Source organism: Lycorma delicatula, chromosome 5 (assembly GCF_047948215.1).
Source record: "Lycorma delicatula isolate Av1 chromosome 5, ASM4794821v1, whole genome shotgun sequence".
In the NCBI taxonomy this organism is placed as follows: Eukaryota; Metazoa; Arthropoda; class Insecta; order Hemiptera; family Fulgoridae; genus Lycorma; species Lycorma delicatula.
In genome coordinates, this window is record NC_134459.1 from 79,627,958 (window position 1) to 79,645,977 (window position 18,020).

General features: G+C 31.3%; 1 protein-coding gene across 1 annotated transcript in view; it reads left to right on the forward strand.

Moving 5' to 3' along the window:
- Scsalpha1 (Succinyl-coenzyme A synthetase alpha subunit 1) overlaps nucleotides 1-18,020 on the forward strand; it is a 34,116-nt gene that overhangs the window by 3,822 nt on the left and 12,274 nt on the right. The window contains exons 2-3 of the mRNA XM_075366438.1: nucleotides 2,229-2,449; nucleotides 5,582-5,803. Of these exons, the coding sequence (XP_075222553.1) occupies nucleotides 2,229-2,449; nucleotides 5,582-5,803 (443 nt within the window). The remainder of the gene's footprint in view (nucleotides 1-2,228; nucleotides 2,450-5,581; nucleotides 5,804-18,020) is intronic.

An 18,020-nucleotide genomic window follows, 5' to 3' on the forward strand; every position in this document is an offset into this window, starting at 1 on the left:
TCATGAAAATGATTTATTTTGAAAACTGATAATGAATACTGGTTGTTAAAAATATGTGTGATTATGCACTGTTGGCTTATGGAGTGGTGAATCACGTGCTAGATGTGCAAGATGTTACTGTTACATCATAATTAATAACCCATGTTATACTATTTTTATGTTTGAATCGTTATTTATAATGAATGCATACAAATTATGTCTATAAAAATATTTATTTCACACTCTTACACATGTATAAGCATGTGGAACAAAATGTTCAGTTTCTAATTGGTGTTTTTTCATAATTTATTTATTGATGAAAAAATGGTGCCATATTTTGGTAGACATTCAGAAAAAAATGTTTATCAAGGGAAATCCAGTTAGATTTTGATTTAAGCTTTGGTGTTTGTGTAGTTCAAACGGGTATTTGTACCAATTATTCCATACGGAGATGCGAACAAAAAAAAAATCTGAATATGGTCTTCGAACACAAGTAGTTTACTAGGTTTGTTAAATGTTATACCAATCCTAATGAAAATTTTTTTGGCAGTATCTTTTCTATAAATGATCAGTTTAAATTTACTGAATTATGCACTGTCAGAAAAGAAGGCTTTCTAATTACCCATTGAGAAAATAAATTTTGCAGTTGCTAGGTGAAGTGATAATGCAGTGATGACAGTTGCCAGTAACCACAATGATATATCTCCATTATCATATATGAAAAGATGCAGCTGAAAAAAATAAGACACTTTGATTGCTCAGCCATTAATGATAGCTGAATATACTAAAAGTATGGGTAGCATTGATTCCTATGACAATGGTTTTGGAAATTATAGGAATTGAGTGCATGGAAAAAGAATGATGGTGGCCATTGTTTGAAATGTTTATAGATTCTATTATAGTAAATTCATGAAAGTATATAGACTTGCAGATAACAGTAAAATCAGTCAAATTGATTTTAGGTCTTCTCTTGTATATCACTGATTATAAAGAGTGAATAAATAAAAATGGCACAAACAATTGCTGAGACTGAAGAAAAAAGTAAAGATAATTTATCACAAACAGCATCCAAGTGTCATTCATCAAAAAACAGTTTGCCAGAAGATGTTTGTTATGATCAAATAGGGCACACATTATTTGAGCATATGAAAATAACTAGACAAAGAAGTAAGCTATGCAAAAACCATACAATTTTTTTGTGTATAGTGTGCAACTACATTAAAAATCTTTTCAAGAATTTCATTCGAAGCAAAGAAACTTAATTTAAAAAAAAAAGCAAAATTAAAATAATTTATTTGAAACTGTATTACTTTCTGTTTAATAAATTGTAATATAACTTGTATTTAATTCTTCAGAAAATGACATTTTTTGCCAAAAATGTGTAAACAAACCATTTTATTCCTGTGCGTTAATTGACTTACTTTTGTTGATATGAAACTATTTCTAGCTTTATATAACTTAATAATAGGTGGAATAAAGGATTTATTTAGAAAAAAATTGTGTATCTTTGTCTGGTAGTTAATGGGTTAATATAAAAATCACCTCTAATAAAAATATGGTTGGAGAATGTAATACAGTTTGTATATATCTGAACTTATAAATTGACCAAAATTTTGATCGCTTCATTGAACATGGCATTGATCATTGGCATTTTAGCTTACTTCACACCCAATTTCACAATGTACTCTGACATTTCAAGCATTACAGAACCATTGCTGTTAGGGGTGCAATTTAATTGCATTATTAATTAATTTATATCCTGGATAAATATGACAAGAATGAAACCTTTTTATATTTCATGAAAACTGTCAAGACTTGACATGAAATTTTCTGTTAATGCATATTTACTAGATTTCATAGTTACAGAAAATAAATATGAGATTTATATTTAGCTAGATTTCATATTTATTAGGGACATTAAATATTAAATTTTTAGGGAAATTCACAGAGCTGGAAAATTATTTTGTTGAGATTCTGTTAAATACAGAATTCATTGTAAATAAATTTTATCATACCCGTAAAAAGTAGACTATTAATTTTTTTTTTTTACAGTTATTACAGTTTCAAAGTTAGCAATGATGGTTCACTTGAAAATTATGAAATCTTTATTATTCATTGAGAATTTGAATGTTATTCTGATGTTAAGAGATTCTGGGTGGCATTCTTATAAGGTCTTTTAAAGTTTACTTTGAATTAAATTTACTTAAAATATTGGCTTATCTAATTTTTATTTTTATTTAATGTTGTAGTGAAAGTTTTAAGTGGCGTTAGAACAAATTATACTGCTACACGACCAAATTTAAGAATAACAAGTAATACTAAAGTTATATGCCAGGGATTCACTGGCAAACAAGGTACATTTCATTGCAAACAAGCCATTGAATATGGCACAAAAATTGTTGGAGGTGTTTCTCCTAAAAAAGCTGGAACAAAACATCTTGACCTACCTGTTTTTGGTACAGTGAAAGAGGTATGGAACTTTGTTTTTATAAAAGTGTAACAATTCGTGATAGTGCTTACTGTATAAAATCACTTGTATCTTATGTATTATTAGTTTAGTGAAATATAAACCAGACTTTTGTTTTTAACATTTACTAGTAAAGAATAAAGATAAACAAATTTATTGTTTTTCTATTTAATCTCCCTGAAGTTCTACACATCTGGAAAAATAGGGAGGGAGCTTGTAGTGGATCCCTTCATAAAAAATTAAGAGGATCTATCACAAGCCAATTGTGCACAAATTCCTCTTCTTCGTTGTTGCTCTAGAATTCCATGTCTTCCCAGAACTTCCTTCAGTGGTTCAGATATAAATAAATTGAAGGGAAATAAATCTGGACGGAATGGGATTTGTTTTAAGGTTTCCCAGTAAATTTCCAGTTTATCTTGAGTGCTAACAACTGTGTTAAACCTGGCATCGTGAAGGAGAATCATAGGCTGAACAATTATGCCTGATTGTTCCTGTAGGTGGCTTTCACTTTGTCAAAGAGCTAGCAGTATTATGCAGTATTCTTAGTGCCATGTTTGTGGAGAAATCAGATCAGTTCACCTTTTTCCAGTCCCAGTTGATGCATGTAAAAATGTTTGTATTGTGGCAAGGCTCTCTACTATTAACACCATTCCATGCACACCTCACACAGATGTTTTAGAACCCAAGCTGCTTTGTGATAACTTCTGAAGCATTTCATCAACTGTAAGGTGCTTGTTGTCTTCACCTACGTCACAAATCGATTGAATGTTTTTATCCATCACACTTGTTCTTGAATGCTTATTGTAATTTTCTGCAGCGTCATACCTTGCTTTAAATTTGCTGGCCCAGTCTTATACTTGGATTTGTAACATCATATTTCCTTAGGCTGTGCAGTCTAGTTTTTGGAAGATGTGATACCCTTATTCATGAAAAACTTCACGATATATTTGAGAACTGACAATGGAACCTCTTGCTCTGACATGATTGTGTTGAATAGGGAGATGCAATTTTAGAGGTGGCAGAAGCGTCCATTCCCTCCCACATCCATCTTCAATATCTCTGTGTGCCAGCCCATTCATGTTTGTATATGAACCATGAAGACAAAAATCTGGTTTATATTTGACTGTCCTCGTAGTTAGCATTTTGATGAAAAATTGTTATGGTTAAGATTTTCTGTTATAAGTAATAGTATAGTAGTAGAACAGGTTTACTGTGATTTGTTATGCAAGAGGTTGTGTAATTGAGTATTTTTTTTATCTAGTCATAAATAGGGTTGCTTAAATAACAAGGCTGTTTTTGTTTAGATAGCAGATATTGCCCAGGTTGATATTCCTGAGCAGTTACAGTGATGTCAGTTGAACCCCAGACATCAGAATTAACATTGATGTTAAATTAAATAAAAAACACCTTTATGTGGATTTGAAACTTGATTGGAAAGCCTCGTTATTAGCTGGTTGGCAATGGTACTTTTCACCAGCTGCCTGGTGGATGTTTTATTTATACTTCATATTTATTTAGCTAAAATATTTTCATTAAAGTTATTTAGCGATTGATTTAATTACTTTTATCTTAACAAAAATGTAAACATTTTAATTGTAGAAAGATGTTTTATCAAAAAATAATTCAAAAATTACATTCAGAGGCCATTATTTTCTGCTACTAAAAATATTACTTGTATTTATTAATTTTAAATTGTCTTACATATTGAGTTTCAGGTTTGATGTTTACTTTAGTTATATGAATATGAATGTATAAAATTTGCGTGTTTTTTGTTATGTATAACATTGATTGTTGTATGGCGACCGGTTATTGCAACCTATTTTTGTGATAAGATTTTGGGTTAGCTCTGTCTACAGTTCTATTTTTATAATTGAGATTTTTTTATAATTGTGGCTGCCTGCAAATCCTAAATGGGGCTGAGGTACTTATTAGGTTAAGACTGACCTAAAAATTCTTCCCAATAATGTTATTGTGTTCTTAGTGTAAATATGCATTTGGTACTCTGCTTAGTTTAGTATCTTTTAGAATTTTTGTAGTTAAATTTGTTGTTACTCTTGGGTTGGTCTGGTCCATTTTTGAACCACAATTACATTCTTTCTTCAGATATTTCCTGTCATTTGTGTAATTTAGATGTTACCAGTAACATATGCTAAGTGTTTTATTGTATTGGTATGTTGTATTGTTTTTCCCACCTTTTGTCGGTGTATGTATATAAAATAAAACTTTTTTATTGAATAAGAAGTTTTTATTGTATGTGGGCTGATATGGGATATAACTGTAAGGCATTACTTATTTTTATTTTTCATGTATATTTAGTTTGTAGCATTGTATTATAAAATCTGCATTTGGTGGTAGTATTGTTTTGTTGTAAGTGGAAATTAATGAAATAAAATAAAATTAAAAGTTTTTAAGATTTTCTCATGAGTTTACTGAAAGTCATTATATGTTACAAAAGTATTTAACTGCAGTACTAATAGTTAAATAATAAAATTTGTATATTTGCAAATACAGTTTGCAGTATTATAAATTTTGGGTGACTACTTAAATAAAAATTAATTTGTAGATAAAAAGGTGAATCTTTGTATTTAACATTTCACTACTTATTAATTCATTTCACAGCTACTTAAAGCTGTTATATAAGTATTGTTTTGATATTTATGTTTACCTGAATGAATGAATATGAAATCGTACAGAAATTTTACTCATTTGTTTTTTTTTTTTTTTTTTTTAATGTAGCAGGCCTTGTAAGTATCAAGAAAAAAATGAGTTTGATTTACATTTAAAAGGAATGTAGAATAAAAAATTTGTTTCATTATGCAGTTGTTTTTGATGTTAACTTTTTTTTTATCATCGTATACTTTTGTTTAAACAATAAGTAAATAAATTGTATACTATAAAAACATTATATTATAGTATACATTTTATTAGATTAAATATCATATTTGTGTGTTGACAAATTCTTGTTCTGTTTGATTTTAAGTCGTGCTTAGCTGAGTTTGTTATTTGGGTCTGCATATTGTGAATTTTCTCATTATTTATTACTAAATCTATGCCATGGATGTTTTCTTGTACAAGCTTTTGTAATCAATTATTCTTTTATGTGAATTTTATCTGAATATGGCTTTTTCTTTTTAGGCAAAAGCAGGAACTAATGCAGAAGCTACAGTAATTTATGTACCACCACCTGGTGCTGCTGCTGCCATTATAGAAGCAGTAGATGCTGAAATGCCTTTAATTGTTTGTATAACTGAAGGTATTCCTCAACAGGATATGGTTAGAGTTAAACATAAACTTGTTCGTCAGTCTAAATCACGATTAATCGGCCCTAATTGCCCAGGAATTATTGCCCCAGAACAGGTAAGGATAGTAATTTTAAAAAAATGACTGCTTGTTGACACAGCTTAAGATTGATCTTTTATTTGGTATATAAGATATAAATGTATATTTAATTTAGCTCTCGAATATCAGTTGTCAATAAATAAATATAATAAACAGGAAAACTTATGTAGGAATTATTGTATGATACCTTCATATTTAAGTATTTGAAGGTATTTTCCTAGAAGCAGATTTGTCATCTGTGCTACCATCAGTTATAGGCAGTTGTAGGACATAAACATGACAAAGGATTAGGGCTTAGTGGTTTTATTTATTGATAGTTATTGTTATTCATGTAAAAATTGATTTATTTCATAATGTAAATAATAGTAATAATATTAATAATCATCATATTACTAATCGTAATATTTATGGGAGCTAAAATTTTGAAGCTTCTGTTCTAATACTAAAAGAAATAGATGTCCTGTCCTGCATCTTTCAGACGTCAATAAAAATGGAACTTCTGAAAACATCTATTTTTATTTTATTATATTTTAAGAATGTTTAAGTTTTTAGTAAAAAAGTTATGATTTTTAGCCACTAAATGACAAGATCTTGAAGCACCAATGATAGTGAAATCTTCAGCCAAGTATGTTGAAATTTTTATTTTTAGTGATTCCCTCAGATCCGATGCTGAAAGTAATTGCCTGATTGTGTTTATCTCAAGTTGATTAAATCTTTCCTTCTCTTTATTGTAAATAATATATGTTACAGAACGTCAGTAATGGGTAGGTTTGGTCCACTCCATTGATAAACAAAGAACTACCTCAGCGTTTACCTGAATGCATAATGGGAGACTGTCGTAAAAGTTTGATTAGAGTAGTCACAAAATATACTGTTGCAAAATAAAAAATAATATTTTTAATTGCTTGTTAATAGTTTATAATAGAAACATGGAATAGTATTAAATATATAAATAATATGAAGTAACTACAAAATGGATGAAAGATTTCACTTTGATTTCAGCTTCCCTGATGAAATGAGTTTGTACTGAAATTTTAGGATGTTAATTAAGGAGCAGAATTAGTGACTTCTTATGGTTTTTGACCTGAAAAAATTGAATAAAATAGGTCCAGAACCGTATCTATAGTAATTTTGAGAAATCTGGCAGTAAAACCCAACAAAATTGGGGTAAAAAAAACATGTTTTTTAAGTTTGATGCACAGTAAGATTGTTAATTGAATAATAAACGCGTAAAACTTTGTTCAAAATTAAATTCTCTACAAATTTTGTTCAAAAGTTAAATGGTGTAAGATAAGTTGAATAAAATAAAGAAAAATTTGAAATTTATTTGTTTGAAAAGTACTTAATGTAAACAAAAACCAAATTCTTTTTGGTGAATGTGGAAGAGTTGTAAGAAAAAATTTACTGTTAAAAAATTAAAAAAACTGTTAATTACCCAACTATTGTGAAATAAAAATATACAAATAAAAACTTATTATTACAAATAAAAAATTATTTTAAGATTAGCTATAAAATAACAGCTGGATCAGCAATGCATAAGACTAGTAGTGTTTAAATCATTCTGTAACGTATTCATTCTGTATCCATTAAGTATTTTGGGTACTGTGAACTGGGCTGTTAGTGTTTTCCTTGAATTTTAGTTTGAACATGATAAGTTTGCCATTGACGTAACGCTGTACCTATCTAAAACAGTGGAACATGCTGATATGGTATTCATTTTGGGTGCATCTATTTGTAATTCTACAGCTACTGTAGTAGAATAAGAAATAAGTTTTCTAAATTGCAGGAATCCAGATTTCTAAACAATTATTGCAGCTTTTTGCAATCTTCAAACTTTTTCCATTATTTTCACCAATAGAATAAGTTGAAAGTCTCTGGAGAACTATGTGGTGATGATACATTTTCTGTATATATTTTATACCTTAAGAATTACAATTGGGGAAGTTGCCAGTTCGAATCGGTTAACCAGAGACCTTAAGTTTCATTCTTGAATTCAGGCCACAAACCATATTAATCGATATTAATATGGTTTGGTTAATATGATTTGTTTGGTAAACCAATTCGAAAATTGATAGTAGAATAAGCCAAGAATTAAAAAATATTATAACAATATTATTATTTATTATTCTGTTTTACTGTATTTATTAAAATAAAAAAATAGTCTCTAATCATTCTCACATTTACTCACATAAACTTTGTCTTAACTGAATAACACTTGTTTCACACCCACAAATCGCCAAGATCCCCTTCTGTGAAATTATGCAGTAGCCACCAACTACTGTTAACAATATTAGGCATTGAGCCCCCAACAATGTATCCCAAAGTTCTTGAATTTTAGCCTATCTGTCCAGACTGGTGCTGCATATAGCATAATTGCTTTGCGATGCCCTTATACAGGATACTATGGTCTTAAAGTTAAGACCCCAATCAGGGTTGACCACACGTTGCAGTATCAAAGAAGACACTACAGGCCTTCTCCGTGACATATTGAAGGTGCTTCTTAAATTGCATTTTCTCATCTAGAAACACCCTGAGGTACTTTGAACTTAATATACTTTATATATGCTGGCCTGGCATCAAAACATGACCTCACTGCTAAACGGCCTTTGAGGAGCATCATTGTGGCCTGAATGACATCTTTTCTGTTGATGACCCCCACAGCTTGGGTATCCTACAAGGCTGGGTGGTTCTGCCCCCCTGGGAAACCCCACACCTCCTGTGCAACCTCAGCTACAGAAGGGAATCAAACTCCACCACCCAAAGCAAAGGACCAAACACGCTGCCCCGAGGACAACCCTTGGACAGCTTCTTGCCTACCTCATGGTTGCCCTTGTGGAGCAGCACAATCCTGATGAAGTAACTTTGTATGACCTGGAATTCACTCACAGTGCATTGTCTTCTTCGCATTTGATAAACAGTCGGGGGCCACCACAAATTAAACGCCATTATTACACTAATCACACAAGAGCATGACGCCCTCAGTGCCTTTTCCAGGACGAAACTTGTACTGATTCTCCATCAGTAAGCCATGCGAGGTTAATCTCCCATTTATACAAAGGTTCAGAACCTTTTCAAAATCCATAACAATGACCGGTATTAGCGTCAAGGGCCTGCATGAGGAACTAACAGTGGGATCCTTGTCCGCCACCTTTAAACAATAATTTTATAATTCCCTTCTTCCAACAAACCAGGAAGCATCTGCCAAACAACAGCTTATTAAAAACGTGGTAATTCTTATGCTTACTCCAACCATGAACAAGGAGCTCCACCATTTTTCCATCGACGCCCAGGGCCTTACCCTTACCTAAACTACATATAGCTTGACGCATCTCAGACTCCATTATCTCCAAGGACAGTGCACCCCCGTGAAAATGAGCAACCTCATGCTGCACCCACACATGATATGTGGTCTCTCCAGCTCCATTATAATTACCAGGCAGTAAATTGTCAAGTAATCTGTGTAAAATTTCAATCATATCTTAAATTACACCGTGCTGGGTTGAGAGAGCAAACAGAAGAGAAGAACGTCTTCAGGGATCCTTGTTCCCCTGCAGAGCAGGGGGATCCCTCTGCTGTACGAACCTTATGAAAATACTGAGACTACGGTTCCTATATTCAGCTACAAGGACTTCCTGCTGTTCAGGATCACCCTTACGCTGAGACGCTCTCCTTGAGCGACAGACAGCTTGTTTCAAAGCTGACAATTCCCTGCATCACCATGGGGCAAGCCTCTCTTGACCTAAACTGCAGGGAATCGAGCACTCTGTGGCATCGATGAAAGCCACCGACAAACTCCCTGCCAGTCCTCCAAATCCAAAGACTTTGACCCTGATCCAAAATTTGAAGTCGAGCCAAAAGAAAGTCAACAAATTTTCTCCAGTCCATGTGCCTGTACAGGAAACTAAACTACCTGCTGAACTGGAACATTAGATTGGTAGTGCTCATTCAAACCACCACCAACATCATAAACAATCAGTCAATAATCATTCGAGCAATCATCCACCCTCCACCTTTGTCAAAAACATTGGCAGAAATAAACCTACCAATGGTGACATCGATCTTCGTTCCACCAAACAGTTTGACGCCAATCTACCATACCTGCTTAGTTGGACAACTCACCAGGTACATTAAATACCTGTAGATCATATTGAGCTAAAAAGCCCTCTATTAATTCACCGCCATTGTCAGTAAAACCATTATGCCACAATAATGACTTAGCATTCACATCCGCATCAATAAGGATTTGACTGGTACCAGAGAATTGTAGGAGTTTCGCAAACCTCAAGATGATGTTGAGCAGGGTCTCTGTACTGAAAGTATTAACTTGCAACAAATTATAAAGTAGCAATTGAATAACGTTATTTGATAAAACATATTATCAAGGCCTATACGAACACAACCTTCCTCACTTGCATTGCATATTGAATTCTTGTTTTCATATTCTGGTATATTTTCTAATAAAGCACAAAACTCCTAATTTGATGGCATAATACAAAAAATTTTCTGATTGTTAACCTGTCGAATTTCTGGCCATGTTTTCGCAAATGATTTATTACTTGTTTGAATGTTTTATGGTCAATGCCTCTAATGTGGGTGTAACTTGAAGCTCTGATGCTAGAATATGAGATAACAATTTTCGTTTTTTAATCTTTTTTATTGCTGCTATGACATTGATTCATTGGTTGACAGATTGGTGTCACATTTAGTGGAAAAAAAATTGACTTATGTTCCCCGAATTAGAACATCTTCAGACTGATGGCAGGGCGCATTATCAAATAACAATACTGCTTTTTCCAGTAACTTTTTATTTGTAGATAATTAATGCCGATGGTTTTACTCAAGATACCAAACTCATAAGCAATTTTGTTAATCGATTTTCCAGTATTTAATAATCTATTTATTGCTTCTGATTTTTTGTCTGTGACACTACCACCTGTTTACATCTTTTATTAGTAATATCCTTGCTACAAGTAGCCATTATAACAATAACCAAAATACAGTACATACAAATAAACACACAGCAGCTACTATACTGTACTACAGTACAGCAGAGATACCTCAACAAACTATAGACCGATCTTTATGCATATAGTATAGTAGAAACTAAAGAGAATTTGCTTTACTGTCATGGGCTGTAAATACACAGTACTAGTTACTACACAATAGTAATTATGTAAAACGAATAATCTTCAGTAAGGATTATAATAAAATTCATACGTGGAGTAAATGGCATCTCAGTTAATTTTTTTTATACCAGAGGGTACTTTTTGTACCAATTATGGATTTAAAGACTGATTTGTAGCAACATGAAAATATGTCATGCCTGAGTGGGATTTGAACCCCCAACTGCTAGATAAAAGGCTGAGACGCTTCTCTACCATGGCAGCTGGTCTTCGTGTTTAAGGGAGGCCATACTGTATAAATGAAAAATGTTTTTTTGATTGTACCTTATACTTTTATATGTAATAAAAAATAACAATTTAGATCTGAGAAAGCAACAGATCAATACAATACTATGGTGTTTTTACTGAATTGCAGTGGGTATGATTGATTATAAACTAACGTGACATGTTGTAGTCAGGAGAAAGGAAGTAAAAAGGCAACATGTTTCTTATAGAAGACATTTTTTATAATTGCATTATGCATCTGTTTTATTTATCTTTACTTAAACCAAGTAAAGTGAATAATAGACCTTGTTCATTTTGTACTGAAGTTATCAAGTGATAAAAGATTTCAAAAAGATTTAATAAATGAAAATTAAAGCAAGGTGCAGAATAGTAGAATTTTTTATTAAGGTTCAGCCAGTGCTAAAAATTCTTATTACATTAGCAATACCATTGCTTCTTGGGGGCACTGGATATCATTAACTTATTACGGTCAGAGGTATTTTTGCTACTCATGTTTTGCGTAAATTATTTTAATTATAGTTTATTAGTCAATATATGTAAGACAATCAGTCAGTAATGGCATTTGTGAAGGCTCTAACACTGGTGGTTTCCTCAATAATTATAATGGCTGTCATTTTGAAATGAGAAATTGGTACTCTTTCATTACTGCCTTGAGACAAGGAAACTTTCTAAAAAATTAAATAAAAATTAGAAAAAGTGTTTAACCATAACTTTATTATAACAAGATCTGGTTTCAATCGATCAGGTAAATATGCTTATCATTTATGTTAGAAAGTTCAATACATGGGGATTAACAACATTTTCTCACTTTACTGGTAAGTTGAGCCCAGCTCATAATTAGGTAGGTTTTTCTTCAAATATCATTATTAAATTTTACAGTACAATGTATTGTCATACTTGTTTATTCACTGTATAAAGTAGATATTTTCTTGCTGAATAACATAAATAATGGCCATAAGTCTCGAAACTTATCAGATAAATTCACCAGCAAAATGAAAAATTTTAAAGATTGCATAGGTGTTTTAAGTTTTCAGGTTTATCTGTGACCTTATGTATCAAGTATTTAGTTTGATATATTGCTGTAGAATGAGACTGTTTTGAATGACAGAGTATGCATCAGGTTGTAGTTTTTTATATGGGTTTCCAAACCTTAAGAATTACACTTGGTACGTAATTTTTTGTTATTGATGATTAATGGCTTTTAATTATTTATTTTTCTACTTAATTGGCTATATTACTGTACTGTTGTATAACAGCTATATAAGGAAAGTGTACTAATCAGATCAGATTTTGCTTATTAGAGTTTTTGCAGATCTTGATATTTGATGTAAGATTCCATTTATTCAAAATCCCAAAGGATGTATATATGTACATATATTTTGGCCTTTTTTTTTTTTTGCTTAATATCTCCGGACTGGATGAAATTTGGCACAATGATTTCTTACAAGAAGCATTGATGCCATCTAAGTTTGGTCAGAATTTGTCAAGGGGGCAGGGAGATTTGGATCTTATTCTCTCCCATATTTGCAAATCTTATTCAGAGGGTAAGTAAATTTTTTTTTATGTAATTTAATATCCTTTAGTTACACAAACCCTTAAAAAGAGGTAAGAACAAAAAACCCTTTTATATTTTTTGTAGTCTCTAGACTTCGTCACATTCTTATATTAATTAAATGATGTCACTTTGGTTATATATTTGGGTAATTTCATTCAGGGTTGCTTATATTTAATAAGCCTAATTTTTGTACTATTTCATCATTTATAATTTTTTCTTGTTGATATCTTCAAACTGGATTAACTAATTTTTATGAAATTTTGTAAAATCACTTCTGAATATGGATCATTGATATATTTTATTTTGGCTACATTTGGTTTATAGTTACATAACTTTGGGAGAATTATACAACTATTTGTTAGCTTCTTTTTTTTTTTACTCATTATTATCTTATACTTCCAATCAAGAAGTTAACGAAGAAAAGAATGCAGTTTTAATAGTTAAAAGATAAGTATTTAATAAAAGGTCATGATGCACATGGAAGTTCAGTTACATGCTAGTTTTTTCTGTCTCATTTATGTGTGGTTAAGTAACTGTATTGTTTTAAATAACAGAATTATATGTATTATAATACCGATTTTAAATTATATATATATTAATGTAATCTTTATCTCTATTGTTTTTTTTTTTTTTTTTTGTCAAAGAGCAATTATTTGATATCATTAATTATTGTCTGTATGATTGTGAATGTGTGTCCTCATGCGTACGCACAATATATTAAAAAATTTCATTTTCAACTTACAAATGGATTTTTATCATGATGTAATGCTTTTATTTAAACAAAGAGTAATAAAGAAAATATTTGTTTTATAACAGTATATAATGTTTATTTTTCAAAATGAAATATTTTATTTACATTACATTGTTAATAATTCACATTTTTTAAATTATAATTAGTTAAGACCTAAGATTAAACAGTTTTTTAATGTTTGCAATTTTCTTTATTCTGAAAAAAATTTGTAAGCATAAATTCTTTATGAAAGTTTTAATATTTCTACAGCAAACATCAGCATCAATATAATATTTAAGTGTATTTTTGTGTTTTATTTCAGCAAATGAATAAGCCTTATAAATCCAGAAGTTTTGATGAATTTTCAGAAATTTTGCATTACTTTTAATATTAAAAGTAGATGTTTGTTTCTTAAACCTTTGGTAAGATAAGTAAATTAAACAATTTGTCCTAAAATCATATTCTTGAATTCTCTTTCTGAAGCTAGAGGGCTTATCATTAGGTATTCTGTTTTAATCACATAATATTTTTAAATATTAGCATGTAAAGACCTAATTTATTTAATAAATTTAGTTTTTGAAAATTCATATGAATGTTCTTGAAAACAGGTTTATCTTAGAAAAATCTTATTTTAAAGTGACTTTATTTATGAATAGGTAAACAAAAATTTACTGATTATATTGGTCTATTTTATAAGTATAGGTCAGGATGACTTAAATGGCCATATCAACATCACTCAATCCTCTGAGTACTGCACAGCTGAAAGCATTGGAAAACTACAGCTGTTTTTTTTCCAAGAAAATTTAGCTCTCTGCATTTTCATATAACAATGTTATATATACAGATTATATATAGGCGTTATGGCGCCTTACTTTGTAAAATATTCTGGAGATAAACTAGTCCCCCGTTCGGATCTCCAGGTGAGAGGACTATTAAGGAATGGGTCACCAGAAAATTAAAAAATAGCATTCTAAGAGTCAGAGCGTGGAATGTTAGAAGTCTAAACAAAGTTGGTAGTTAAAAAATTAGATAGAGGAATAGAAAGGATAAATGTAGATGTAGTAGGAATTAGCAAGGTTCAGTGGGAAGAGGAAAAGGACTTTTGGTCAGGTGATTTTAGAATAATTAACTCTGCTTCAAATGATGGGCAGGCAGGAGTAGGTTTCATAATGAACAAGAAGATAGGGAAGAGAGTAGAGTATTTCAAAATATTTCAAAAGAAAGTAAAAGGAACTATCGACAAAGAAATTTAAAAACAGAAGTGCAAAACTAGTGAAAGAGTGGATTAAAGAAAAGTGTTCAGAAGTGGAAAGAGAAATGAACATTGGTAAAATAGATGGAGCATACTGGAAAGTTAAGGAAAATTGTCGGGTACATAAATTAAAATCTAATAATGTATTAAAGATGGACACTGATATAATACGAAAGGCAAAGTCAATAGGTGGGTGGAATATATTGAGTTATATGGAGGAAATGGATTAGAAAATGGTGTTATAGAGGAAGAAGAGGAAGTTGACGATGATGAAAGGGAAGAAACTATACTGAGATCTGAACTTAAGAGAGCATCAAAAAATTTTATGAGATTTTAATGGCAGAAAGGCTCCTGGAATAGACGGAATACCTGTAGAATTACTGCACAGTGCAAGTCAGGACGTTATTGATAGATTACCCAAACTGGTGTGTAATATCTATGAAAAAGGGGAAGTTCCATCAGACTTCAAAAAGAGTGTTATAGTCATGTTATCAAAGAAAGCAGGAGCAGATAAATGTGAAGAATACAGAACAATTAGCTTAATTAGTCATGCATCAAAAATCTTAACTAGAATTCTGTACAGAGGAATTGAGAGAAGAGTGGAAGAAGTGTTAGAAGACCAATTTGGATTCAGGAAAAGTATAGGGACAAAGGAAGCAATTTTAGGGCTCAGATTAATAGTAGAAGGAAGATTAAAGATAAACAAATCAACATATTTGGCATTTATAGAACTAGAAAAGGCATTTGATAATGTAGACTGGAATAAAATGTTCAGCATTTAAAAAAATTGGGTTCAAATACAGAGATAGAAGAATGTTTGCTAACAAGAACCAAACAGCAACAGTAATAATTGAAGAACATAAGAAAGAAGCCATAATAAGAAAAGGAGTCTGACAAGGATGTTTCCTATCCCCGTTACTGCTTAATCTTTACATAGAACTAGCAGTTAATGATGTTGAAGAAAAATTTAGATCTGGAGTAACAGTACAAGGTGAAAATATAAAGATGCTACGATTTGCTGATTATATAGTAATTCTAGCTGAGAGTAAAAAAGATTTAGCAGGAACAATGGATGAAGTCCTACGCAAAAACTCGCATAAATAAACAAGAACAGAATGGAAGTAATGAAATGTTAGTAGAAATAACGAAGATGGACCACTGAATGTAAAAATAGGAAGAGAAAAGATTACGGAGGTAGAAGAATTTTGTTATTTGCGAAGTAGAATTACTAAAGATGGATGAAGCAGGAGTGATATAAAATGCCAAATAGCATAAGCAAAACGAGCCTTCTGTCAGAAATATAATTTGTTTACATCAAAAATTAGTTTAAATATCAGGAAAAGATATTTGAAAGTATGTTTGGAGTGTAGCTTTATACGGAAGTGAAACTTGGACGATTGGAGTACCTGAGAAGAAAAGATTAGAAGCTTTTGAGATGTGGTGCTGTAGGAGAATGTTACAAATCAGATGGGTGAATAAAGTGACAAATAAGGAAGAGACATTTATAGGCCACATATTAAGGCATCCTGGAATAGTCGCTTTAATATTGGAGGGACATGTAGAAGGAAAAAATTGTGCAGGCAGGCAACGTTTGGATTATGTAAAACAAATTGTTTTTTACATATTCCAAATGTTTCCTACATCCTACATCCAAGTTGGATGTAGGGTGTGTAGGGGTTTACCGAAACAACTAGCACTAGATGGACTTGTAGAACTGCATCAAACCAGTCAAATGACTCTAGACAAAAAAAAGAAGCCAATTCAGAACAAGGCAGCAGTGAGATTTTGAGAAGTTAATGTTTGTAGCCTTGTACCCAAATGTTTAACAGCAGTTCAAACCACCACACCAGTTCTTGTGTTGTCTGAGGTGTATTTGATTTATTACTACGTTCACCGTTCAAGAAAAAGCGAGAAAGTGTTTTGTGGCCAGCTGAATTATCTGTAATTTTATTTCAATTTTGATGTGGCTTTGAAAAGAGCGAATACATGAAAATAATATGATGCTGGTTCAAGTAGTCTGAAGAAACTGGATCTGTTCTCAAGGAAAAATCAATTGGCAGACCTGAATATCAGACAAAACTGCCAAGTTAATGTTTGGTATGGTAATATTAATGGAAATATTTATCTTAATATGTTAAAACATAAAATGAATTCATTTCCAACAAGATGGATAGAGGTGCACCCCTACATTTTAATGGATTGTCAGGCTTTCAACAGAAAATTTGGCTATCGATGGAGAGGCCGGCAAAGACTTATACCCTGGCCTTAAAGCTTCAAGGAGTGTAGACTTGACACCTTGTGATTTTTCTCTTGGGATATATAAAAAAACATTATTCACCAAAAATATATTTGACCTATGTCACTTAAATGAAAGGATTAATGAAGCAGTTGTAACCATAACAGAAAATATGTTAATTCAGGTGTAGGCAGAAACTGAGTAGTATTGATTGGACATTTGCTGAGCGACTAATGGTGCACGTATTGAAATTTATTAGTTATGTAAAAAAATTGTTTGAGAAGACAAAATTTGTTAAATAAAAAACAACTGTTAAATATTTTTGTTTTCATTTAATTCATGTTTAAAACCCACACCATTCTTTTATGAAGACCCTGTATAATAAACATCCCTGTGTTCAGCTATGTTCATCATGATTTATACTTCAAATTGTCTTTCTGAAGTCAATAAACATTTAATATAACATGCTAATGAAATTTTTAAGTCTACTGATAGTAGTAAACAAAACATTCTTAATTTAAGTGTTGAAGTGTATCTATCTTTGTCTACACTCACAATCGTAGCAAAGGGTATACTAGCATATCTGTTCCAATTTTCCAGTTCACCTATACTATTTTCTTCATCATTCTCTAAAAACTTATTTCCAACAGGTTTCTGTAATGAATCCAGCTTTCTTAAACAGTTTGAAATGGTTTCAGGTTTTATTTGATCCCGTGCAGTTAATATAAACAACAAATTAATAGCTGTACTTGGGTTGAGTCGATTTCCGTTATCTTAACTAAGAGTATGTGATAATGTTTCAAAATTATTATGACACCTTTGACCATTGGTTGACCCATGGAAGTCATATTTGATGGAAAAAATTGAAGTTTGATTACATTTAAGTTAATAAGAGAAGGATTTGTAGGACAATTGTCAATGAATAAAATTATTTCTTTTCTGCAAAATAAATTTTTATCTAGTTTTTTCAAAGCAATTCAATTTTTAAAGCAGTTTGCAGTATACTTAACTGGTAACAATTTTACATTATTAAAGCAGCATGGACATGCAGATT